At 38.3% G+C, this 27,978-nt stretch overlaps 1 protein-coding gene across 5 annotated transcripts in view; it reads right to left on the bottom strand.

Moving 5' to 3' along the window:
- Window positions 1-27,978, bottom strand: part of CTNNA2 (catenin alpha 2) — a 1,141,838-nt gene that overhangs the window by 247,340 nt on the left and 866,520 nt on the right. For all 5 annotated transcript variants that reach the window (XM_032352609.1, XM_032352608.1, XM_032352606.1 and 2 more), the window contains one exon: window positions 16,235-16,387. In XM_032352609.1, the coding sequence (XP_032208500.1) occupies window positions 16,235-16,387 (153 nt within the window). The remainder of the gene's footprint in view (window positions 1-16,234; window positions 16,388-27,978) is intronic.

Genomic DNA, 27,978 nt, shown 5'->3' with positions numbered 1-27,978 from the left:
GAGGTATGCAATTACTGGCTTAAACAACAAGTAAAAACTGAAGCATAAATCCTTCAAAACAGATACGAAGGTAAATATTTCTGCCCTTTTAATCATAAGGAAAAGCCAAATGGTATCTTTTATGGACTGAGTTATGTCCTCCAAGTTCATATGTTGAAGCCTTAACCTTTAGTACCTCAGACTGTGGCTATATTTGGGAATAGGGGGCCCTTAAAGAAATGATTAAGTTACTGGTAGAGTGACCCCTAAACCAAGCCCTAAACCTCTTGGACCTTCAGCCCCAGCACTGGGAGAAAATAAATTTCTGTTGTTTCAACCACTCAAGATGTGGTATTTTATTTTGGCAGCCCTAAAAATTGAATACACTGCCCATACCTTAGGATTGTCCATTTGTTATCTATTTGATGATAACAAATAGATTTGGAATATATGCCAAGAAAAAAAATTGCCAAATAAATAAATAGATTTGGTAAATATGCACTGACTTATTGCTAATTATGCACCTTATGGGTTGCCTTTGACAGGGTTATTTGGAGGCAAATAGTTTTTAGGTAGTCTAATGCCGTGACATTTGAAAATTTATCCATATTTTAGCCTTAAAAAGAATAAGGTTGATTTAAAGTAGCCATCCAAAACATTACTTTCAGTGTTGTCATCCCCTTTGGTTGTTTTCTATAACCAAGTATTTGCCTGAGCAAATGGCAGGAGTGAAGGCTCAGAGATAGCAAGTTTGTCATGTGTCAGAGCACTGAGGAAAGCTACTAATCGCATGGGAGTTTGTGGAGTTCTTTCCCCCTTTTTCAGAAAGTAAGAGAAAGACAACAAAGGCAGATTGAGACCAGGCCCATCTGGGGAATTTCAACCAAAATTTAACTGTCAAAGAACAAGCGTTCATTGAGCATGTGTGTGATGTCTTGCTCCATAGTCTTATTTAATAACTGGTCCTGAAGCTTACTGGTGACATGGAAGAGGGTGGCCCTTGTCATCTCCCATATTCTTCTCTGTGTGCATCTCTCCAAGCATGTTTTATCTACCTTCTCCTCTAATACCTTTACCTGTCCTTTTTCATCAGAGCCTTAGCTTCAGCCAGCTGCCTCAGTGCCAAGAAATCAGTGAGAGAATCCTAATGAGGTATTTCTATTGAACAACACTTAAGTGTCCCCTTTTGGAAGTCGTTTCAGGCTATTAAGACATTCTTTAGGTGGTGAGATTTTAGGAAACATTAAAGATCATAGGGAAATTGTCTGGGACAAGTTTTCACCAACCTACTTATGGGGACAGAAATTAGTGAGAGTTTTGAGTAACAGCAATTTCAGATGTAATTATAATTAAGAAACAGAACTTCAACCTATTTCTTCTGTCATCTGGTCATTTTATTCAGATAAAATAATGTGTATACAAACTCACAATGTAGGTAAGGAGTACTAAATGTATACAATTAAATTTATGATATACATACTTATTTTCCTTCAAGATAACAGAGATGTGATCTTGACTAGGGACTCTTTTGTCCGGAAATCTATGGTGATTTCTGTAGCAATTTTGGTTGTCACAACCAGAGGACAAGGTACTACTGGCATCTGGTGGGCAGAGTCCAGGGATGCTGCTGAACATCCTACAATGCACAGGAAAGCTTCTCACAACAAAGATTTATGAGCATAAACGGCCATTAGGAAAGAAGTCGAGAAACCCTACTGTAATTATGTTTTCTTCATTAACCACCTCGATCTTCATAATCTCTATGCATGTATAAAATTTCACTCAGAGGAGATCAGCTCTTTTAAAGTCATGATCACCCACATGTTATTCCAGAATGTTACGCAATCCCAAGTATACCACTGTAACAGCTACTAAGGCACTAAGTTTCTGCAAAATCGTAAATTTCTTTGAACAAAGAGTTGAGTCCTTTGAAAGCTTTTGTGGAAGATAACTTAATAAGTTATTGTGGCTAGGAAACGACAAACAACTTTGTGAAAATGAAAACCTCACTTAACTGACTTCCTCCTTGGAGGAAAACTTGTAATGGAAATAGTCACTTCACAGTGAAGTTCTCCAAGACAGGCTGAAGAAATATAAGTTTCAATACTCTCCTTGTGGACTTTTCAGGGCAAGAAAATCACTTGTACAAATGTCATTGGTACTTTTTGACCGTGAGAAACTATTCAGAATTCTGCAGTAGCCCTTTATTGATGGTATTTGAGCAAAAGCTCTTCCTCCAAAACTCTAGTGAAGCAACTGGGACAAAGGCTGAATTGTTTTCATTTTGAGAAAAGCAATTGTTACTCTCAAAATTCCAGGCAAAAATCAACCAAAGAGAATTCAGTGGATATTAGATTCCTCCCTCCCTCAAGGGAAAAAAAAAAAAAAAAAATCAGGGGAGGTAATGGGCAATAATACAACCAGTATTTGTAGAAATACAAGGCACTAAAACCTACAGATATATTTAATGCCCATTTAAAGGGTTTCTGGTGATAGGAGGACCATGGGGATAAATAACAGAGGTCAAACAGAGTGTATGAAGTCAATGAGAGGGCAAAATGGTCCTCAAGGCAAAATTCAAGGGCAAAGAATTAGCAAGATTCCAATTCATGAAACTGAGTTGTGTCAGGTAGAGCAGTTAGTGGAGGAAACCAGATTCCCTGCCATCCTGCCCATTAAATCTTCCTCTCCCCAATTTCCTCTAATACGAAGCCTCCAGTCTTCCTTCTTCTGCCCTGAGCTTCTGACCTTGCCATGGCAGTCTGAACCACACTTCTTGCACGGTTCCTAACTGTATTTCCAGCTTCCTCTGCAACAACGTGACCTGTCCTCAATCCCTGACTACCCCTTCAGTGAGGATCTGGCTAGATCTTTGTCAACTCTATACCTTGCCTGGGTGGGGATGAACCCGAACTTCTTCCCCAGATGGATCTGTTAGACCTTTGGGGACAAAGACCTGCCTGGAGTCATGGTTTTAGAATGGGCATGTGAGAAATACATTAGTTTGAATGTAAATTGCAATTTTTTTGTTTTTTTTAAGTTCCATGTAACAGATACTTGAAGGTGCCTACTTGAAAAGACTTGACTTTTTGAGCTACTTGATTATGGGATCAAAACAGCCTCCTTAGCTGGGTGTTGCAGTGGAATAGGTCAAATCACTGCCTATTTTTAGCTTATAAAACTACTGATCCATAGGAAATTCTGCTGCCCCACTGCCGTTAACAACCTCCAAGCTTCTGTCTCCACATGGAAACTGTCATAACATTTTATAAAAAGTCTGCAACACTATTTTTCATACAGGCAGTCTGAAGTGCATTTTTGCCCATACGTTACAGGCTTCAACGTCAAAGCATCTTGTGTTTTGAAATTAAGTTACAAACCAACCTTTTTAGAAAATTTAAAATAAGAAAACAAAAAATAAGAAAAACTATGTGGGTGGGTGAGGGAAGCCAGTGGGACTGATGCCTTGGATCCTTCCACATAAACCTGGTAAAGGAGTCATTCACTCAGGACATTCTAGAGATTTCGAAAAATATGTTTGTGTTTTCAGGCTTCCAAGAAAACATTTAGGAAAGATAAATCATGGGCTCTTATTGTTTTAGCATAGAAAAGAGCAACTTGTCAGTCTAAGTAAGAAACTATATTTTGGTGGCAACTGGTATCATATGAAAACATTGACTCAATTCCCAGGTACCTTGGATATGTGAAATTCACACGCTGTGACAACTCTAGAATGTCTGAATAGGAGGGCAGCAATCTGGTTGGAAACGGCAATGGGCAAATTTCTGGAAGGTGCATTTGTATAACAAGCAGTTTTTACTTTGGTTTTGTATTAAAGGTCAATTAAACCATTTTCCCCCCTAAAGATGTTCATACTGTATCTTACATATGATTGAAAAAAATATGTGTTCTTTAGATCAAGGAATGCATGTCTATGTCTAATATACATACCCACACATTCATATATGATGGAGTGGCTTTGAGCGGCAGAGAATACTTTTTGGAGATTGGAGTGGGACATGCTATAGAATGCCATACCACCTGCTGTTCCTTGGGACCATTCATGACTATTGACTTTCACCAGCAGGCACTAATAAGCCTGCAGGAAAGGGGGGAAAAAAGATGCAAGATTTTAATTCATATAAATAAATGATCTCATAAGCAATTTTGCTAATATGCAGATTTTTTTCTGTGGCAGGCATTGACCTCTATCCTTTCTTTGGCTCCCACCTACATAATCACCAAGTTGATTAACAGCCATTCAAACCTATCTTGCAGATACTGGGTCAGTCACAGTCACAGATGAAAGCCATGGGAGTATGATAAGTACTGACGGAATCCATATATTTGGTTACTTGATGCGCCAAGGTAGCTTAACCAACTATACCCCAGGCTTCAATTTTATGTTTACTTGAGTCAAGAGGGCATTAATGAACTATTGCAGTGACATGTTCTTCTCATAGTCCCCAAATTCCGGTTTCAATCACAAACCTATTCTAGAACAGGACAATTATTTGAGCCTTCCCTTTTCCTAGAATCTGAAATCACGAAAGGTCCCTAGCATACAGAATGTCAGAGATGGACCGGACCTAAGTGGTGAGGTACCTGATGCAAACTATTGGGGTCAGAGGATTACAGTGATTTGATCATTCTCACAACTGGAGGGTAGATCTTTACACCATCAGAGAAATTCCAGTCATCAGATGCAAAGCACCCAGTGTTGATTTTTAAGGTAAGGGTTGAAAGTACATATATGCTGAGCCTCAGGCTGGCCACAGGGCTCTGTAAAGTTAAACTCCATAACCTTCTAAGCTAATGGAGTAGCAGTTATCTGAAAACATTTTAGCTCAAAAGAGCAATGCCCCAACATACCTTTCCTCTCAAACTATAGCTCCAGGCTGGCCAGGGGGCTTTGTGATCTAAAAAGCCCTTAGCTCTAACAAAGACTGAACACATGAGCGTCAAAACTGTTTTTTTCCTGGGCAATTAAAAACTTCTTCATATTAAAAAACACACACATCATTTTCAGTGGGGCTCAATTTTTCATTTTTTGCACTGATGGCTCTGATCTTAATAATGTAAGGTTATACTACACAGCAAAGACTCTGAATTAGCTGGACTAAATATACATCCCTTTAAACAGTTGCAGAAAACACAACTAAGGAGAAAATACACACATACACACACACAAAGAGAGAGAACAGTTACTCCTTACATGGATGATGAAACAATAAAACTCATTATTTAGTAGGACAAAAGACCAAATATCTCTTACCCATCTGCAGCAGTGACACTGAACGTCACCTTCCAAAGTCTGATCTGGCAGCACCACAATCACAGCCCAGACCCTGGGTTCTTCCGAATCTTCCTAATATACAATACTACTACTTTCTCTCAACTTTGGAGAGTAGACTAAAAGAATATTAATATAGTGCTAGGTTAAGATATTATTATGGTGAGGACGAACTGTTAATAAATGTAAAAGGCTAATGACCATAACTATAAATATATATACATGAATAGAAAAGGAGAGAGGGGTATCAGGAGGCAATTCTTTGTCACTCACTTGTCAGCTGGTGATTTGGATGACTTTGGGCAGGCTGCTTTTAGTTTCCTTGGGCCTCATTTCCTAATCGGCAAAACTATGATGTTGATGATTAAAGCACCTACGTGTAAAGAGGACTAAGAGACTACAATAATATCTAGCATAGAGAAGCTAAGTGTTGATTATCTTTCCTCTTCTTAGGTATGGGCAATATAGTTAACTGGCCTCCCTTTTCTGGACATTTCTTCTAAGTGTACTTACCTCATCTTTTGGATGAGTCATGGTAGGACAAGTTTTTATCCAGATGCCGGGAAATGAAGATTTTGTGGAAATTAACAATTCATCTTACATCTAAAAAATAACTTGACTTCAAAATATGGCCTTGCACTTTGCATATCGACTATGTTGTAAAGACTGAAATGTAACCTGGAAGTGTTTACATTATGTGGGTAGTTAACTCAAGGAACGCAGGAGACCTCTGACATGAAATATTTAAAATCTTTAGAATCTGCGATTTGCAAGCAACCTTGAAAGTCCATGGCAATTAATAATTAAAGTGGGCATAAATGATGCAGGCTCTGGAGATGAAGATCCACGAAGCTAGTAAGTAAGCTTAACTTATGCCCAATACCAGTACCAAAAAGCAGCTTAGATTATCTGCCAGCTTAGATTATCTGGGTGTATGGGAATTCACTTGCAATAATATGTGTTACCTCCAGGGATGTGTACAGTCCAATATGGCTCCTCTCTGAAATGAGACTGGAGAGATATGGAACCTGTACAGAAGTAGTTAACTTTTCCAAGCAATTACTTTGGGGCCAGGTACTGTACTCAATACTTACAAGGACAGGATTCTATTCTTTATGTACACCTTGGACAAGAGCCTGGGGACAGTGTTGCCCAGGAGTTAACAGCATGGCCTCTGGAATCTAGGATACCTGGACTGGTACATGAATTCTGCCTCTAGCTGTATGACATTGAGCAAGTTATTAAGCTTCTTGAAACCTCAGTTTTTTCATCTGTAAAACGGAGTGGAAAAATCATAGCTACTTCATTAGGTTGTCAAAAGCATTAAATAAGGTAATGAGAGCTTACAAAGAACCCTAGCCCTATATTTAAATAATTATTTTTTTAAAAGATTTCACTATTTGTGAGAGAGAGAGAGATCAGGAAGAGTGGCAGGCAGAGAAGCAGGCTCCCCGCTGATCAAGAAATCCCATGCAGGACTCAATCCCAGGACCCTGGGATCATGACCTGGGCTGAAAGCAGATTCTTAATCGACTGAATCAACCAGGCATCCCTAAATAATTATTAAGAGTTTTAGGTGAGTGCTAGAACTTTTTGGTAATGTTTATTGTGTGCTATAGGAAAAAATGCATAATATGGCAGATTTTAGGAATCAGGAAATTCAAAGAGGGATGGAGTTGAACTATATACTTCTTCAAAGACAGAAAAAAAAAAATCTGTAAGTTTAACATGTGCTTAAACTGAACAAAACAGCTCTTTATAAAATATTATAATTTTCAGATTTGTTATGGCTCAATTATTTGAGAAATTCCACAAATTCAGTTCAAATGTACTAATTGGATTGGGGAGGGGAGCACTGAGAAAAAAGATGATAATATTCAGTTTGTACCTTTTAAAAAAATGCATGGAGATCCAGTTCCATCAATGTAGTTTCTGATGCAGCTTTTCTTGATTTTCTTTTTGGTTCACAGTTTGAATCAAGATCCTATAATTTGAAACGTTCTACTGTATTTATTTAAACCCAAGATATTTGTGTAGGGTTTTCAGGAACACCCCATCAAGAAGCTCTAGGCAGAGCCAATCAAGAACCAGTCTGACAATGTAGGGTATGTTTTTTCAGAGTTCCAGGTGATTTCACTGATGCTTCATGTCCAAAGGTCATCCAGACTCCTGTCTGTCTCACAGTTTAACATCCAACACATGGGCTCAACCCTGGAACTATAATCCAAACCTAAGCACTTCCGCCTACACCTCCACTGCCTCTCCTCTAGTCAGAGCACCAATCCCTTGCTGGATGATTGGATCCTTTTATCTATTCTTCCTTTTACTTTTGTCACTCTCCTGTACATTTCCCAGAGAGCAGCACAGTAATTCTCAAAATGGAAGTCAGATCATGTCATCCTTTGTTCAAAGCCTTCAATAGATTAAAATATCTGAGCAAAATACAGTCTTTACACCCAGCCCTCAATCTCATCTCTGAAATATCTCCTCTCCCTCTGAGCTGCAAGCACACTGGTCTCTTTGTTCTTGATCAAACATGCAAGTACACTGCTGCCTTGGGGGTCTTGGCTCTTTCCGTTCCCACAATCTGGAATGTTCTTCCACTTCCTTCAGGTCCCTGCTTAGTACTCATCTTAGGAGACAATCCTCTTTGCCCACACATGCCCTCCTTCATCTCTTCTTTATCTCCCTGCTCTGTTCTACTTTGATCTTCAGCCCTTAGTTCCCCCTTACTTATTGTACATACTTGTTCTCTGTCCTTGCCGAAAGAACACATGCCCCATGAGAGCAGGAAGTTTACCTGGCTTTGTTGGTTATATTGCCAGCAACTGTCAGCACCCGGTTGTGTTTGTTTTGTTGCTGAATGAATTTTTCTGAATGAAGTGGAAAGACTAATTGAGAAAAGCTTTTTACTCAAGGCTGAAACAGAAGCAGTTTGTGCTTTACTGGTGATCTTATTAGCGATTCTGAATATTGGGATTTGTCCCTTATTTCAAACCTTCCACTTGCTACAGATACAAGTCTTGCTCTGCGTGGGGGGCTGCCATCCGCTGTAACTAAGAGGACGAAGCAGAGACTTGAGATCCCCTTGTCTAACTCACTACTGTTACGGCCTTGATCATGGGCTTTACTGCGCCAGAACCAGCTCCCTCTCCCACATCCTCAGTAACCCAGGATCAGGACAATCGCATGCTCGTGAGGTGGTGGGCAGGAAAGAAATGACAGCAGAGATAGGGGCCCTACCTCAGGAGCATCGTGACCAAGTTTGTTCAACTTCTCCCACGCCAGCAAATAGCAAGCTTTCTACTTGGTAGAAATAGGTGATCTCCACATTAGTCCTTCTTTTAAATTTGAAATTCCTCCTTTGTAGTAAGTTAGGGAATTAAATAAGCACAATGCCCCTTTAGTAACCCAAGAGGCACCTGTTTGGGGACCTACAGCCAGGCTATTAAAATATATTACCTCAGGAGTCAAAAAGTTGGCAGTATCCCTGGAAGCATTTATTATTTTACTATTCTTTAGGCAACATCTGTTTATTGAATACCTGCTAGCTGTTCAGCCACATGCTGCAGTGTAGTTAGGAATCAATTAGACATGGCCTCTTTCTAAAGGAATTGCTAATCTAGCAGGAGAAATATCAGACAGTCATAGAGCTGGATGTGTGCAAATCAAAAAATAAATAACGTTCCACAAAAGCAAGACGCACAGGGCACTGATCCCATTTAGGGACGTGATCTTCAAGCTGAAAGCTGAATGTAAAGGAAGTGGTAGAAGGGGAATTCTGTCAGGAAAGAGACAGCACAAGCATAGGCCTAGGTGGGGAAGGAGCTTGGCCCACCTGACAAGTGGAGGATGGCTTGTGTCAGGCTGATATGTTGTGGAAAGTGGAAGAAGACAGGAAGACTAGCCTGGAGACTGAAGAAGAGGCTAGATCATGCAAACCTTGCATAGTTCTTTAACAGGTTGGTCTTTTGCCTGAGAACAATAGGAAGTATCTGAATGGTCTTGGGCAGGGACACTACATGATTGATTTCCCCTTTAGAAGATCCCCCTGGCTGCTGCTGTGTGTAAAAGGGACTGAAGGAGGGCCAGGCAGATGAAGGAGAACTGCCAGCCAGGAAGATAGTAAGGTCCATCAGACAATAGCATGTGTAGCTTGTATCCATACTCTATTGGTACATATCATAGAGATGTAGGAGGAGAAACAAGAGAGGCGCATTGACTGTGTAGGAAACCAATGGAAAGGGTAAAACCAGTTTGGAGGTTCTGAGAACAGCTGTATTGATTCTGCATCTCATTTTCCAGATTAGTTTTTATTTCCTTTGCAGCAATGATTATTTTGCCCTCATTTTCACCCCTGCCCAGGACACATTACTTTGGTCCTAAGTTGCCACAGCTTGCATTCCATTCCTCCAAAGTCTTGGAAAGAAGGTACAACAGGGGTCCTCTGATCAGTTCCACACCCTGAGAGTCAGCTCTGCCTTGAAGCCTTTAGCTAAATGGCAGAGGGGATGAGTTAGCTGGCTTTTGGAGATTAGGGAAAATAGCCACATTAAAAAAAAAAAAAATCATTTCTTCTGGTGATACTTCCTATAGTGGCTGATACTATAGACCACAAAGCATCATAGCACCTGTTATGTTCTCTTAACCAACAAACCCTGGTGTAAATTCACCTAGTCTTTATTAAGTATTACCAACATTGTGGGGAAGAAAACCATATAATTTTACTTGTTAAGGCAATCACAAAAAGCCAAATTAACTTTTTTTGTGATTCATATTTTGCTAATATTTTATTTGCCTGAAACTGTCCTTTTGAGAGATTTTCTAAGGATTACAACATTGTGTCATAGGTTGTGACACCATCCAGTCACTGCATCACACCAATCTCTATGAATAGCAAATACAAATTGTTGGAAATTGGTCCACAAATATGAAAAAAAACCACACAATTTGATAGAAAATTGAATATACTAGCATGAAACTCAATAACAAAAAAAAAAATTGAAAAGCTAAAACTATCACCATTGATTCATAGATTATTTTATGTATTCACTCATTCTTCATTCAAAATGATCTGATATATAACTCTTAAATAATTTTCATTAATGGCAACTCAGAGTTCTATCAGAAGTTCTTAAAGAGGCATCCAGTGTGCCTGGGGAGAATCATGAGGGGGTGTTTGGCAGAAGAAGGCTCTAAGTGAAGGAAATGCAGGAAGTGGATGAGGCACCAAGATCACACACAAAAACTTATCTAAACTAGCTCTCTCTGGGATTTCTATGTCTAGCCCCAAAGGAGTAGCCAAGAAGAGACCCACACTCCTGCTAAGTATAATGAAAAATGCAGACTAAAAATCATTTCCTTGAAAGTACAGAACAGCTGCTAAAGGGCTCAAAACCTAGACTAGCTCAAAAAGAGATGCTCACTCAGGAGAGCCCACCTTTGTGCACTTCACTTTCTTCCCAGGAATTTGTTAATTCTTAGTGTTGGAAGAGAAACTGAGACACCAGATGGAAGGTAGCTGCTGAGAAGAGAATTATTTAGAGTTTCCAACAACCTCATATATGTCTGGAGAGGCAAAAACTAGTGTTTGGGACAGCCAAGGAAGCAAAGGTTTCATGGAGAAGGGGGTGGTTCAAAGACTGGCACTTGATCACAGGTTTTCTTTTTTCTATTAAGTTACACATACCAACAGCCAAATTAGGGGCACCTGGGTGGCTCAGTTGCTTAAGCATCTGACTCCTGATTTTTGGCTCAGGTCATGATCTCAGGGTTGTGAGATCCAGCCCTGTGTTGGCTCTGAGCTGGACGTGGAGAAGGCTTAAGATCCTCATTCTCGCTCACCGCCCCTCCCCCACTCTCTGCCCCTACCCACCCCATTCCCCAGGTGGGCAGGAAGAAGCAAATTAAAAGAATCCAAAAGCCAACTAAATTTTCAACCATATCACGATGGTGGGAAAACAAAAACTGGAGAAACTGCTTCATAAATAAAGTGAGATACTTAGTAACACATCTGGTCCTCCTGCACCCCTAAAAGATTATTCCATAGGACTAGGGTAAAAGAAAGGAAGACTACACCTGTCAAAGTGTATAAACTAGCCTCAAATCATTGCAGTCTTTGGATTGAAACGGTCTATATCTCTGCTGCCCTTTAATTTTTTTTAATTTTTATTTAAATTCCAGTTAGTTAGCATACAGTGTAATATTAGTTTCAGGTGTATAATTTAGTGATTCAACACTTCCATACAACACCTGATGCTCATCACATCTGATGCCCTTTAGAGAACGGTGAATCCTTTCTGGAAAGAGAAAATACTATCCAGACTCTATAGTCTGAATGTTGGTGTCTGTCCTCCACAATTCATATGATGGAATCCTAATATCCAATATGATGTACTAGGAGATGGAGCCATGGAGACTCCAAGGTCATAAGGATGGTGAATGAATGGAATTAATGTTCTTAGAAAAGAGACTTCACAGAGATCCCTTACACCTCCCATTATGTAAGGACACAGTGAGAAGGCGCTAGCTATCAACCAGGAAGAGGGCCTTCACCAGAATGCACCTGTTTTGTTGCCTTGATCTTGGGCCTCCCAGCCTCCAGAACTGTGAGAAATAAATTTCTGTTTATAAACCACCCAGTCTGTGGTATTTTCTTATAGCAGCCCAAACATACTACAACATGGACCCTTTATACTTTTCCATACAAATGTTGGCCATTTAATAAAAAAATAGCTGACATAATTAAAAAATCCATAACCAAGATAAAAATCAAGTAATAAAAACAGACACCATGATAAAATCTGTCTCTATTTTGGAAACCTCACAGAGCTCCATAATAGCTTACTTAAAAAAATTCAAATTCAATTAAATGAAACATGGCACATTCCAGTTATCCATCAAACATCAGGGGTGAGTCATAACGAAGATTTTTACTCCATTTTGAATGTTTGATGGCTTACAGCTTTTAAGCCCCAGCTCTCTCCTTTCCATTTTGCCCCACAACTGCACAAGCAGTAAGAAAGCCCACCTTTTTTTTTTGATGCCAGTAGGGAAGTTTGAACCATTCACACCCAGCTCCCACACAGAGGTCTCAACCCCAATCCACCTCCCTAACATGATAAAAACCAAAATCACTTTTTCTTCTTTGTGCTGAAACTACTATGGACTAGCGTGGGTGCCTGCTCTGCTAGTCCTCAAAAGTCCCTTTTTGTGATGAATAAACCTGCTCATACCCTATTCCTAGGTGTGCTGCATCATCAGTCTTAAAATACAAGCCATTTTTTGTGTGTGGCTGGGGAAGAGATAACCTCTCTGGGGCAACCACAAAACAGAAACAAAATTGACCCCAAAATTAAAGTTCTTTGACTTGGACTTTAAAAATAACTATGATTAACATATCTCTTTAAAAGAGGGGACCACATAATGAATGTACTAGAGAACTGAAATCAATGAAAAAAGTTAACTAGAAATTTAAAAATAATTGAATACAATAAATCAGTTTCAAGCATATTGGACACAGATGGAAGCAGGATGAGTAAGCTGAAAACTAGGTCAATAGAAAATAACCGGATAAAAGCATAGCTTAGGGAAAAATTAAGCCTTAAATGCATATATTACTAAAATAAGAAAGGCTAAAAATCAATGATGTAATTATTTATTTTCCAAAAGTTAGAAAAACAGTAAGATATACCAGAAGAAAGCAGAAAAAATATGAAGATAACAGCATAAACAGATAAATAGAAAACAAAGAAAATCTACAAAGCTTAAACTTGCATTATAGAAAATATTATTCAATTGATAAACCTCTTGCAAAACTAAGCAAGAAAAAAAGAGAGAAGGTACCAATTATCACTATAAGGAATAAAAAAATTTTGTTAAATAATGATGCAGATACAAATTATTTTTAAAAGGAGAATATTATGGATAATTTTATATCAAACAATTAGAAAATTAAATAAAAATAACAAATTCCTAGACTATAACTTATTAAAGCTGACCTGAAAAGAAATGGAAAATCTAAATGGTCTTATGTTTAGTAAAAATAATTGAATCTGCAACTTGAAAACCTTTCTTCAAATAAACACCTATGCTTAGATTGCTGTGTCAGTGAATTCCTCCAAATGTTAAAAAGAAATAATAATAAGTAATGGCAATCTAACTCATTCATGTCTAAAAAATAAAAATAATTTTCTACTCATTTTTTGAGGGAAAGCATAATTTAGATATCAACACTTCTGAAGGAGATTAAAGGAGACAAAAAATATGTAATTGTCTCAAAATGTGCAGAAAACTTGTTTGAAACAATTTTATAATCTTAGTGAATGAATAAGAGAGAATTAAATTAAGCAAATAAAAATATCTGTATAAAGTCTACAACAACAATAGAATGAATGGTAACATCAAAATGTTCTCATGGAGATCTAGAAGTAACAAAAATACTAATTTCCACAATATTATACTCTGGACCTTGTTAGTGTAATAATGAGAAGGAAAAAAACAAGGTAAAAGAATTGGAAAAGAAGAACTACAACGATTATAATTCGCAGACAGGTCAATTGTATATACAGAACATCCAAAAGGAAACTGTCAGACTTCTGGAATTAGTAGATGAATTATCAAGGTCAATGGATATAAAATCAATATATTTACCAAATTTTTCACCTTATAGACATAAACACCAAGGCCCAGAAAGATGTCCATTTCTATACAAGTACTTTCAAAATGAGAAAACTAGTGATTCTCAGTCTAGTGCTCCAGCTTTTTTCTACAGGTATGCATCAGCAATCTAGCACTTGTTTGAAGGACATAAACTATAGAAATGTTTTTTATTCCAGTCATCTCCAGTCAAACAGAGGCTAATCCCACATCTCAGTCCCTTCATCTCCTAGGCATCAAGACCTTCCAAAATGCTGCTGGCTGTAGTAACCACCCAGGGGTAATGTAGGGAATAACTGAAGGAAGCAATGATTTTCTGAAACACGGAGTTCTGACTGACCTGATCTTCTGCTTCTGCCACAAGTTCAGGATCAAGTGAATCCTATAGATGGGATGAGGGGATGTAGAAAATGGGTCCAAAGTCTATCACAGGAGAAGGGAGAATGAGTAGACATGAGGGCTACTTTGGGCTCACATTTACACAGGCCATCAAGTTTGAACCACAAGCATTAACTCAAATGAGGCTATATATAGGATTACAGAGTAACACAAACAAGACTGGAAGTAGAGTATGGTTATCACACAACTTTAAACACATGTCCCTTTTTCTGTCCACCATGCCTGTAACACACCATTAATTAATGTTTTCTATAAATTCTGCAATTATCTTGTAAACACTGAAGTTACAAAAATGCAATGATCTATCTCAATGTAAATACTACTATTTTTTATATATGAATATTTAAAACTTTTGTAGCATTCATTCAACATTATTTCTTTTCGTCTTCCTCCTCCCCTTCCCACTCTACCCCTCCCCTTTTTATACCTTCTCTTTCTTAAAACAAGGAAGTAGCCAAGGCTTCCAAGGTCAGTCTTGGGAAGACTAGATTCCTCAATTGCCAAGTGAAAGGGGACATGTCGGTGGAATGTGAGGAATGACGGAGTGCTTGCCTCGTAGGTGGAGACAGAGCAAAAGACTGCCTTGGTGCCATTAAGTAGGTCTATTTTTAGCTTCAGACTGGTGTTGCCTCAAGAAACTGGGGTTATGTAGGGAAGCTCAAGGATTTCATTATTGTGGCCTAGGGTTTTGCACACTCAACTTGATGCCTGCTGTCATGGGTGACAATGGCTCAGCTTGTGTCCTAGAGGACCAGGGTCTCCCTCTGGGCTTGCCAGAGGACTTCTGGCTGGCCTGGTGTATTCAGTCCCAGGGGAAACAGCAGGGCTGGAGTAACCAAAGAGCAAGCCAAGTCTGTGCTTAGGCCTTAATTACATCGGAACACAACCTTATCACTTACTCCAAGAAAAACGGAAAGGATTTTACATTTGATATATTTATTCAGTGTTTAATTTTGCCATCTGAAGAAAACAAGAAATAATTTATTTTATTCTTAGCTTGCATTTAAGTTGCCTGTCATTTTGAGTAATTTCATTTTATCCTAAATTAAAGTGGAGATATACCAGAATTTTGTTGTTGTTTTTAAGTGCTCGGAGCCTGGTCCTAATAACTATTCCCTAAATTTGCCAGGATCTTTTCCCCTTCTAAACTCTTCCTCTGGCACACACACACTTCCTATTTAACATTAAGTTTCTATTAAGTCCCACATCACTAAATCCAACCTTCGCCAAGCTGTTGGTTTTCAGCTCCTAGATATAAGCAGCTTGATTATCATTTCATTTTTATTTTGTTTGTCTTAAATAGTATTTTTTTTTTAGTATTACATAGCACAATTCTGCATTTATAAAACCACTCCCACAGGATTCTCTAATGCACAGAATATATTTAGGACTCTGAACTTGGACTCATCCTACTGCCTCAAGATCCTTCATCAGAAATCCCAGTATCTCTTTGGGAAGAGGGAGATGCTTTTTTCATAAACACATAATGTGATCAGGTAATCTAGGTTCAGGGCCTGGAGGGGAATAAGGAAGAAGAAAAGGGTATAGTGTTGAAACCTCCATCTGGCAATTTTAATTCTATTCCTCAAATGCAAGCTGGCATTCAGCACTCTGGAGCATCCCTTCTATTCCTCCTCTCTCAGCCTCTACCTATTGTTCAGGAAAATTAGGAGATATGTTCCAGAACATGTTTGTAGAACTGTGAGATAGAGAAAGGAGAGAATACTGATAAGCTGCCTCTTCTGCAAGGGATAGAATAAGCATCAGAAGGTAAAAGAAAGATGGGTTCCAAGACTTTATTTCTTGAGGAAAACCACAGAAGGGTTATCTACCGAAATTCCAAGAGCCATATATGGGGATTAAACCCAACAATATATTCTACTCTTTAGGCTCCTCCTTACTTACCTCCACCAGCTTGTTGGCATGCTCACGGAAAACCTGGGCATATTCCTTCACTTCCTTCTCATTCCCACTCTTTGCAGCCTCAATGAGAACTAGCAAAGGGACATTGGTTTCCAAGAAAGAATCAGATATGTGATCCATCACTGCTTTCCGAAGCTGCAGTAAAAACAAAAACAAACACACACAATTAAGGGATAGAAGAATGGTATATTTATGACTCTATTACTCATTTAGCAACATGGATTAAATTACTGCCTGAGAATAAAAAATTTTTCTAAACCATGCCCAGTTCTCATCCATGGAAATAACATTTCAACTCTTTTTAATTTTCCCAGTGCATATCATATCAAAGGAAAACAAAAGATGCTTCTGAATTAACTGTATTATACGTCAATTTGAAAGTTACATATATGGTCTGTAGCTTCATACATTATAGGCCCGGCCCCCTCCTGTCAAAAGTCTATTTTCCTTCTTCATTGGCTTAAATGTCTCCCTTCAGAAAGTTTTGAATCATGATACAGCTCAAAGACACAGGACTCATTTCAAGGCTCTTTAGAAAAAAGAAAAATCTAGACATCAACCAGCAAGTGTGGAGAACTTTAGATGAAGAGATGGGCCTTGAAGTCCCTCCTAAAACCTCACCTTTTTGCAGTAGCCTGCCCTTTCTGCATCCATTGTTTGAATCTGATTTGGTAGAAACATGAAACCTCTTATAATCTCAAAGTGCTATGATGATATAGTTGCAATGCTCCAGAAAGAAGTACTTAGACTTATTCTTCAAGGTAAGTAAAAACAAACATACCCAAATATCTAATAATGCATAATTAGACATCATTTCCACATTGTTAAAATGGGAAGCAGGGCAGCTACGTGGGGGAAAAAAAAAGAAACCATACCTGGAAAATCACCTCAGGGCTGCTTTGCTCATTATTGTCAGGATGTATACACAGAGAAAACACCCAAATAAATGCAAGAGAAGATGTTAAATAATGTGCATGGTTTCCAAATAAGTATACCTATTCAGGAGTATGCAGGCAAATCTTTTGTAGGCTGATACATACATATTTATTGTTGGTCAAAAGAAGGAAAACTTTGAGCAAATCTCAGTTCCTTTTTGTGTTAATTACCATAAAATATGTATGTGTGTATATATAACTTAGTTTGGTTTACCTCTGAATTGGGCTTGATATTTCACTACATAAAATATATAAAGCCTATGCGAAGTTAACATTAGTCAGCTACTTATTTGGCAGCGTGTGTTAAACTACAGCTCAGGAAAAATGTGAGCTATTGGTGAGCTCATATATTCCACACACAATGTACCAGACACTCAAGTAAGATCTTTATATATAATATCATTTAATCCCCAAAACAACACCATAAAATAGGCACTATTCTTATACCAGTTTTTCAAATGAAGAAAATGGGACTGAGAAGTGTTAAATAACTTGTCTGCAATCATAGGGTAGTAAGTGGCAGTGCCCCCATAAGAAGGTCTCAAGGGGACAGTGCAGTAAACACTTGAAACTGATCTGCCATGGCTGTCTTCCAGGACTGAGTCCCACAGGAAGGAGAAACCATTGGGAGTATAATCAAAATTAAACTTGACAGGGACAATAGAGATAAAAGAAAAAGAAGGCCCAGACGAAGTGGGGGAGAGGAGCAGAGAGCCAGCCTATCTCACCAATCAAGCCACCATATTTCTTAACATCACACAAAAATAATAGAAGTGAGAGTTCTGTGAAGCTAGAATAGCTAAGTGCTTCAAGTCTCTTTCTAAACTTTCAAGGAGACTGATTTCACATAAAAATGAGCAACTTAAAAAAAATACCAACTTAAAATTATCAAGGTAAAAACTCATATAAAATTATTACAAGAAAAATGAGAATAAAAAAATAGGATACATGAGACACACATCCTAACACACACTGAAAGTATGCCCAAAACATTTACCTATAAAGATTAAAACTGTAACTATCTCAAATAAATTCAAATACACTAAAAAAAGATATAAAACATGAAAAAAGATATAAATTTCGAAAAAGAAAATATTATAGAATGAAGTCATAAAACTTTTTTAAAGATTTTATTTATTCATATGAGATTAAGAGGGAATGAGGAAACATGAACAAGGGATAGGAAGGGCAGAGGGAGAGAGAAGCAGAGACCCATTGAGCAGGAACTCTGACCTGGGGTTGGATTCCAGGACACTTAGATCATGACCTGAGCTGAAGTCAGACGCTTAACTGACTGAGCCACCCAGGTGCCCCTAAATCATGAAATTTAAGAAAAATTTATAAATAAAAGAAAAAAAAGCATTAAAAAAAAAGATTAAAGAATGAATAAATACAATAACAAATGCCTTAAGATAAGTGGAAAGAGAAAAGAAGGAAATCATTTTAAAATCCAAAAGATGGGTGCCTGGGTGATATCATCAGTTAGGCATCAGACTCTTAGTTTTGGCTCAGATCATGGGCTCCGGTCATGATTTCTGGGTTGGGAGATCCAGTTCCACATTAGACTCTGCTTGAGTTTCTCTCTCCCTCCCCTGTTCTCTCTCTATATCTCAAATAAATAAATAAATATTTAAAATAAATAAACCAAAAAAGAAATTTTAAAAACCTTAAAAAATTTGAGGAAAAAGTGACAAATATTGAAGATAGATTTAAAAAATTATGGGTATTGGAGGTCCATGAAAAAGAAAATCAAAACAAGAAAACATAACAAATACTAAAAATTATAACTCACAAAAACTTTCCTATACATGTAAACTACATACTGAAAGGACATATCATGTACATGAGAAGACTGATGCATATTGTCTAGCAAAATAACTGGATTCTAAAAAATAAACATTGGAGGGAGTTCTTGTGCATTTAGCCAAATAGAACACATAACTTATAAAGAAAAGGAAATTAGATGATCTTCAGACTTTTCAATAGCAAAAGTTTATACCAGAAGAAAATGAAATACCTTAATTTAAGACACTTGAGGAAAAAAAATGTGAACTAAAAATTTTATAGCCAGCAAAACTGACTTTGAAGACTATAATGCATAGACAAAATTTGATCAATGTGCAAGAACTCAGAAAATATTATTCCCATAAGACTTTGTCAGGGAATCTGTTAGAGAAGGAATTTTAACAATCAAAATAACTCAAAAATTATCAATATGAAACTGACAGTGAGCATTAGATATATACTTGTTGATAGAACTAAGAATATATGGCGACTCAAAGAGAGAGATTATCATATGAAGTAATTACATGCTCTGACAGTGAAGACATTGTACAACACAATAAAAATGCGAAGAGAAAGGGAAGAGGATATACAAAAATATTTTAACCATTTTATGTAGTTTTAATTATAGTGGTAGTATGAATATTATTGTTCCTAACTATTGTGTTCAAAGGTAGAATAAAACAAATAATTAGGAAAATTTATCTCTTATCTCCTTTGTCCTTGTTAATGAGGAGTATTGGTGTAGAAGAAAGAAGATAAAATAGAAGTATTGGTGTAGAAGAAAGAAGATAAAATAGAAGGGGGTTAGGAAATACCCTATAATCCTAGATCTGAAGAAATATCAATATGAACACAAGATTTTAAATTAAACACACACTATTTCCTAGTTCTATCCAATGAAAAGGCTTAAAAACAATGGGTAACCCAGTAACAATGAACATTTTGAAATACAGTTTTCCACTAAAACAGACCAGGGCTTCTTGAGGAAATAGTACTCTGAGGCTGAAATACACCAAGAGGACTGAAATATCTTATCATGCCAAATAGCAAAGAGCTATCAAAGACAGCTAGAATCATGTAAAAATAACTCAGGAGCCTCCCACTTGGCCAAAGATTAGACAATTTGAACTTCACAAAAAAATCCAGTGGATTGAAACCCATCAAATATATTTAAATACAGAAGTTTATAATGACTAAAACAGGAAAAGAAAAAATTAGCTGGTCACCTTTAAAGGATGACAAGGAACTGATTCATTTCTCTTGAAAGAATCAAGACTATATCTTGCCTTTCCTATATAAAGTTCTTCTTTCTTCTTCATGAAGAAACTGTTTTAAACTTCCTTCACTTAAATGAAAACAGAATGATAGAATACCACCATTTTGCAGCCTTTAATGAATTAAAAAATCAAGGCAATGAACACCAGTGGTTGAAAGTATCACACACACACACACACACACACAAGACAACCAGACGCTATGTACATTCTGATAAAATGGCACAATCCCAACTATAGTGTTGTCAAAGGGATCAAACCTGAAATGGGTAGAAGATCCCCCTAGTGATTTACAGAAAATACAGAATAGCATATGGAACTGTACCACACGCATCTAATCAGCCAAATGCAAACTGTGGAAAACTTACAGTACAAGCCATCCGTGTTCTTCAACAGATGGATTATAATCAAGAGAAAGGGAGGAAAGAGGATGCAGTAGATTAAGAGATTAAAGAGATATATCCCAAAATGTGGGCAAAACTAAACTATACCATCTGATGATGTACATTAGGGTGATTAAACCACAAAGAAACAGAAGGAAGTCAACACTCTAAAAGTCAGGATAATGGTTACTTTTAGAGGGAGACAGGAGGCATAGAAAGGAGTTTTGTTTTGGTTTTTTTTAAAGATTTTTTTTATTTAGGCAGAGAGAGAGAGAGAGAGAGAGGAGGAAGCAGGTTTCCTGCCGAGCAGAGAGCCCGATGTGGGGCTCGATCCCAGTACCCTGGGACCATGACCTGAGCCGAAGGCAGAGGCCTTAACCCACTGAGCCACCCAGGCGTCCCTCACAGAAAGGAGTTTAAAGAGGCTGGCAAAATCCTATTTACTGACCTGCATAGTAGTTGTGAGCATTCAGATAATAGTAATTAAGAAACTATATATTCATAGTGTGTGGATTCCTATATCTGTGTTCTTTTTTATAATAAAAAACTTTAAAAAAAGAAACAAACATTTCTAATGTACACTCCTCCCATGTTCTCTGGGTGGAATCCAGATGTGACATCCAAGGTGACCTGGGATTCTTTAACTGAAGGCGGACAACCCCTGCTCCAACAATCAATCTGACCCCCTGAATGCATAAAGGAGAGTTTTCCAGTGTTCTATCACTGGCCCAGTATTGTTACATGATTAAGAATGCAATTTTACTGTGTTGAGGCTTTTGCACATTTTGAAGTTCATTAGTTGGTCTACCCTAACTAACTAGAACACATTGAAACAAAATTCCTTTTTATCCCCTTTTCTTTTTTTTCTTTTCTTTTTCTTTTTCTTTTTCTTTTTTTTTTTTTTTAAGATTTCATTTATTTATTTGATGGAGAGAGAGAGATCACAAGTAGGCAGAGAGGCAGGTAGAGAGAGAGAGGGGGGAGCAGGTTCCCTGTCTAGCAGAGAGCCCAATGCGGGGCTCTATCCCAGGACCCTGAGATCATGACCTGAGCTGAAGGCAGAGGCTTAACCCACTGAGCCACCCAGGTACTCCCTGTTTCCCCCTTTTCCTCTTTCCTGCCCACTCTGGCTTCTTTAAGGCTGCCTTTCCTTCCTCAGATCCTTCCTACTGAAAGGGTGAACCACAGGCCCACATAACTGCCAATTCCTAGGAGAAATGCAAACCTCATGCCCCATCCCAGACCTGCATTTCAGTCAGAATCTGCATATTAATAAGATGCGTAGGTGATTCCACAATAAAGTTTGAGGAGCACTGCCTTAGAAGACCTATCACATCAGTCAAGTTCTTTGTTGCAAACATTAGAAACTAATTCTGGCAGATTTAAGCAGAAAGCCTGTTCTGCTAGTTCAAAGAAGGGACAGAATTCAGAAATGTTAGAACACCTTGTGCTTCTGTGATACTAGGTTTTGATTCAAAGTCTTAGGCAAATGCACTTGATTTTTATCTGAGTGAAATATAGACTCAAATCCAGGGTCATATGTCAACAACACCTAGTTGCAAGGGTGACAAAAGAAGGTACTGGGGGAAAGCATTTGTGAAAGTGAATATACTGACCATTTGACTTCTTACACCAAAATTCATACAATGAGGAGTTCCCCAAACACAGGAAGGGAATTCCGAGGACGAAATCAAAAGGATGGCCAATAAAGAATAGGTCTGGTAGAACAATAATCCAGTTACTCAAGCATAGGCAGAAGGTGGACAAAATAGATATAGGAGATAATTAAAGATGAAGCATTGTTTATAAGGAACAAGCTCAGAAACTATGAACTAGGACAGGAATGGAAAGTACGCTACAACATTTCCTTTCTATGCCTACGCCAGACATGATTAATCAATCACAGCATTCTTTTATGCTGAGCTCAAATACTATTTCATAATCCTCCTCAGCACAGGCAGCTCACACTAATCAATCCCATTTCTCCTGCAATGTGAACGCTTTCTTTGCTGAAACTTCTCTGCAAGTTAAGTCTTTTTTGCATTTCAGTCTTTAGGCAGAATTATCTGTGTATGTCTGAGCAATCCACTGCCATCCTGACTCTTAGAAATAAAAGTTAACATCCAAGCGTCTAGGCTGGGCTGATGACATTTAACAAATGTCTGACTGTTTAACATCTGTCTTGTCATTTAGACAGGTGTTTAGAAAAATCCTGCTAACCATATTAGCTTCTTCACTAGAATTTTGCAAGCCATACCAACCAAGGTCAAATCTGGGGTAGAGGGTGATTTTACAAGGGCTCAAAACCTTGAAACTTTAAATCTTTCCATGGATGTGGTTCCTTCAGGGCTCTTCATGATTACTGACATATTTGACCATATTTCCCCAAGCTTTGGGGTGTAATTGTTATTAAAAATGAAAAAGCAAAGCAACAAAGTGTCTGGGCCAGGAGCCATCCAGCCTAGGAGGCTTGAGAAAAATTGAGCCTCATTAAGTCAGGCAAATTTTAGCCAGGCTGAAGGTCAATTAAGGTAATCAGTCAGTGCAGTAACCCACAGAAGACCACTTCACTAAACTAAGGTGCCATCCGTGCACACTATTCACTGGTAATGAAGGCACTGTTCATTGTTTGAGCTGGAGGTGGGGGCAGATAGAGAGAGCAGAGGCATATCTGTGATGCTGTTGAAGAGCACTTAGAGAATAACACTGGTTTTACTTGATTTTGTTTCCTTTGTCAGAGAAACACAAAATTCTTTGGTCATTCTATTCATTATCCTGATGGCACTATCTACTATGAAGCAAAATCATTTTAATTGGGATACTAGCTTCTTTACTTAATGGAACCAATTACTTCTAAAAAGAAAAAAAACAGAACTGTTATCAGGCTTCATGCTTTTCTCCATGTCCCCCTCTCCCACTCAGGCTGAACTGGATTAATTCAAAACACAGCCATCATCATTAGCAATACCTACGTGCATGGTCCCAATAGCAGACATATGGTGGTTTCGTTTAGCCCAATAAACAGTTCTTGTCCTCTAGATTTTTCCTCTAGGAGTGCTAATACAGCCGAGACAGAAGTCAGAACATGTCTTAATGGAATAAGAAGCACTGAGGCCAACTTATGTAGTTATAGTGGATTTGCTGTATTAATGACCCCAATTCTTTACTTGTCATATGCACGCCCATTACCATGTAACTCTGCAACGAATGCCCTCTCTGACTTTGGGCTGGGCCAAGTGACATACTTAGGGCCAATAGATGTTGGTTGTCATGATACTTACGGGGGTGGGGGTTGAAAGGCCTATTCACCATGGAGCTTGCTCAGTCTTGTTTGCCTGTCATTTCCTTGAGAAGGACATGCCTGGGCTAGACGTTTGTCTCCCAAGAAGGAAAACAAAAGTGCTGAATAGAACTGAGTCACCTCAATCATCCCCGTGAAGGCCATCTTACGTCAGTCAAGAGCAACTAAGCCCAGACACGTGAGAGGGCCTGACCAAGGTGACCACCCCAGACTAATTAGAAATAAATGTTATTATTCTGTGCCACCGAAATGTTATATGGCACAATAGTGACAAGAGACAACTGATAAAATAATATATATGTTTAATTAGAATAACTTTTTGTGTTCACTTAATCATCTTTTTGGGCAGACATCATCAAAATGCATTTCTGATCAATCAGTTAACTAGTTTGGTGTCATTCTAATTCAGTTATTTTACTAGAATCACTAGATTAACAGTAGTCTGCTCTATATGTTTCATGATACAGCCATGCACCATGCTTAAAAATATCACAGCTGCAGTTTCTTACTTGTATAGATTTAACAGATCCCTTGGTTCAAAAGTTGTACTTAAGAGAAAAGTCATGGGGACTAAGACAAGGAAGGGTGGTTGGTCGGGGCTCATCCTGAGAAATAGGAGCAGACTCTTGGCTCCTTCTGTTGGTTCCTTTTTCTGCCCAGGACACACGGGACTGTGTCAAAGTCCCTTTCTTCCTCTACAATAAGCAAGAGCAATTGCTTTTGTTGGAAGAAGCAGGGAAATGTTGCTTTATTATCCAAGGGAATGCTGGGATTATTGTGGATATTCAGGGGTGCCTCAAGCCAGCATGTATACAGCTTCCCTTGGTGCTGGGGAAAAAATGTTAGCGGAACATGGACCCCAAAGTTGCTGAGTGCAGTACAAGGTAGCGAAGGAGAGGTTGGCAGAATGGAGGGTGTATGGAGAAGGCAGAAGTCAACTGCAGCAGTGGGACATGGAGGAAAGGGGTAAGGAGGAGAGCCGTAGAGGACTGGGCGAAATGAGTATTTCATATTTTAAAACTTTATTTAATGCTTACTTTGTGCTAGACACTATTCTGAATGCTTAGAATAACTTTTCTCTGAAAAGAGCTGGCTATGATTTTCTCCATTTTATAGGTGAAGGAATTGAGGCAATAGAATTCAGTCACTTGCCCACATTCATAGGGCCAATAACTATGTGGCAGTGGCAGAATTTGAACCCAGCCTGGCCTCAGGATCCGTGCTCTAAATTAATACACACAATGTGTGTCTACATTGTGCCGGCTTTGCACACATTATTAACCAAAAGCAACGGTATATATGATGGTGGCGTAAAAAATTGCAGGCACACGTGTGATCTTGCTTCCTGATTAATGAGTGAAATGCGTAAAGAATTCTGAAAGCCTTCCCCAAGATCATAAGAGCACAAAGAAGAAAACCACAGTAGAGAGAATGAAAGAACAGACCCAGTGGCAGATGAACACCACAAGAGGGAATCAGTAGTGGTCCCTCCAGAGGCACAACGAGACGTGTGTCTCGTTGAGTCCTAATGAATCCCCCCCTCCAGGAGCTGAAAGGGACCTGCTGGATACTCACTATGAGACTCTGTGACTTCTTGGGGCTTTAGGAGTCTGTAAAAAAAAAAAAAAAATGGAGGACTCATGGTTCAAGATCTATCTATTGCAAAAACATATTGATGGGTTATGCGTGCTCTATGTAGCTATCTTAACATAACTTATTGGCTACAGTGTTTTAAAACGGTCAGTTGTGAGATTCTCAACAAAGGCTCAAGCCAAGGGAAGTGAGACTCCTCCCAGAAATGACTGCGATCCACTTTGTATGCTCGGAGATGGTAACCATGGTATGTATGACCATCTATAAGCCAGGTGGCAGCAGAGGTTAGCAGAGATCTGCCTTATTAACAGAGAGATCGCTGAAATCCTCACAGGAAATTTAGTCCTGTAACAATCTAGCATTCTAAATTTCATTCTCATTCTTAAGGGTTTTAGAATCAAACCCTATTCATGCCAACTATATCTACCTATTACATAGTCCATAAGCAAAGGGACACCCAAAACTGGGAGCCAAAGCCCTCAGCAGCCAAGACCGGGGCACCTTGAACTTGGTATCATAGGGCAAATGCAGGGACTCATAAATACTGCCTTTATTAGCTCATGGGCCCTGTGATTTGTGGCCCTGATGAACAGGGGCACATTTTTTGACCCCTCCAGTAAACAGGCAATGTAATTCCTCTGTAAATTGACTATTAGAATGGTTTAAATGCCCTTGCCTACAAGCTGAAAGGCATAGTTAACACTTTTTACATAAGCTAGAAGACCAAAATTTAGCTATCAATCAAACAGGGCAGAAAGGAATGACTTGACAAAATCATTTGTTAAGTCTGACAGGAGTCAAGAACACAAGGCTTTCTTCCAACTGTTTAAATGTATGTGTGACAAGGGAATATTAATTGCATAAGACAAGACATTTAAAGGTATTAGCTCAGCACTACCAGTCTATTTTACCCAATTAAGGCTATTCATCAATGTAAATAACGGCGTTTTCCTCAGCAAACCAAAAGGAATGCAGTCGATGGATGGTACCTAATCTCACAATCCACTTCCTTATTTCGCAGGAGGGCACCGTGATGAAAGGACAGACACAGTTTAACTCACAAACTTGAAAAGAAAAATAGACTGTCTCAAATGACCAGAAATTGTCTGCCTACAGGGTGGGACATGAGGAGCGTATGATGTATATCGAGCCACCTTCAAATAGATACTGCAAAGTGTTTTGCACAAAGTCTAAAAACCCACAACCATTTGATGAATATGAAACAGTTCCCTGAAAAAGACAGAACAAGAAAAAATGGCTCTCCCCAGCCAACAAGAATCACAGAAGCTTAAACTTAGACGAGACTTTGAAGACTGCATGTCCAACTTTAATCTCCAATGAGAGGAGATCTCTGTGATTTTTTTTAATGGATAGATGTTAATTCTTTTTTTACTTCAGCTTTATTGAGGTATAACCGACAAATACAATTGTAAGATATTTAAAGTATATAACATGGTGATTTGATTTACATATACATTGTGGAAGGACTCTCTCCCACCTAGCTTATTAACATACTCATTACAGTGCATACTTTTTTTTTTTTTTTTTTTGGTGAGAACATTTCTGTTCTAATCTATTAGTAAATTTCAATTTTACAATACAGTGTTATCAACTATAGTCATGTTTTACATTAGATTCTCAGACCTTATTCATCTTATAGTGAAAGTTTGTACCCTTTGAACATTCCCCCCCTATATGCACTAATCCCCAGCCCCTTGCAACCACTTTTCTGTTTTGTTTTTATGAGTATCTTTTTCTTCAAGATTCCACATATAATTGATAACGTGAGTATCTTTCTCTGCTCAGCTTATTTCATTAGTACAGTGCCCTTAAGGCCCAACCATGTCACAAATGGCAGGATTTCTTTATTTTTTTATTTCTTTATTTTTCTGTCTGGATAATATTTTATTATATATATTCATTATATATAATACATATTGGTGTATATATATATCATTATACATAGGTAAAGATATTTATTTATTTATTTATTTATTAATTTTTTTACCAATTCATCTGTTGATATTAGGTTGTTTCCACATCTTGATTACCATGAATAATGAATGCTACAATGAACACGGCAGTACCACTATCTCTTCGATATCCTGCTTTCACTTCTTTTGGAGATACAGTTGACCCATGAACAATGTGGGGGTTAGGGATACCAACACTCCACACAGTCAAAAATTCACATATAACTTATCAATGGAATATTACTCAGCCATAAAAAAAAAAGAATGAAATCGGGGCACCTGGGTGGCTCAGTGGGCTAAGCCTCTGCCTTCAGCTCAGGTAATGGTCTCAGGATCCTGGGATCGAGCACCATATCAGGCTCTCTGCTTGGCGGGGAGCCTGCTTCCCCCCTCTCTCTGCCTGCCTCTCTGACTACTTGTGATTTCTGTCAAATAAATAAATAAATATACCAAAAAAAAAAAAAAGGAATGAAATCTTGCCA

This window comes from Mustela erminea, chromosome 7 (genome assembly GCF_009829155.1).
Source record: "Mustela erminea isolate mMusErm1 chromosome 7, mMusErm1.Pri, whole genome shotgun sequence".
Lineage (NCBI taxonomy): Eukaryota > Metazoa > Chordata > Mammalia > Carnivora > Mustelidae > Mustela > Mustela erminea.
This window is presented reverse-complemented; position numbering and strand designations above follow the sequence as displayed.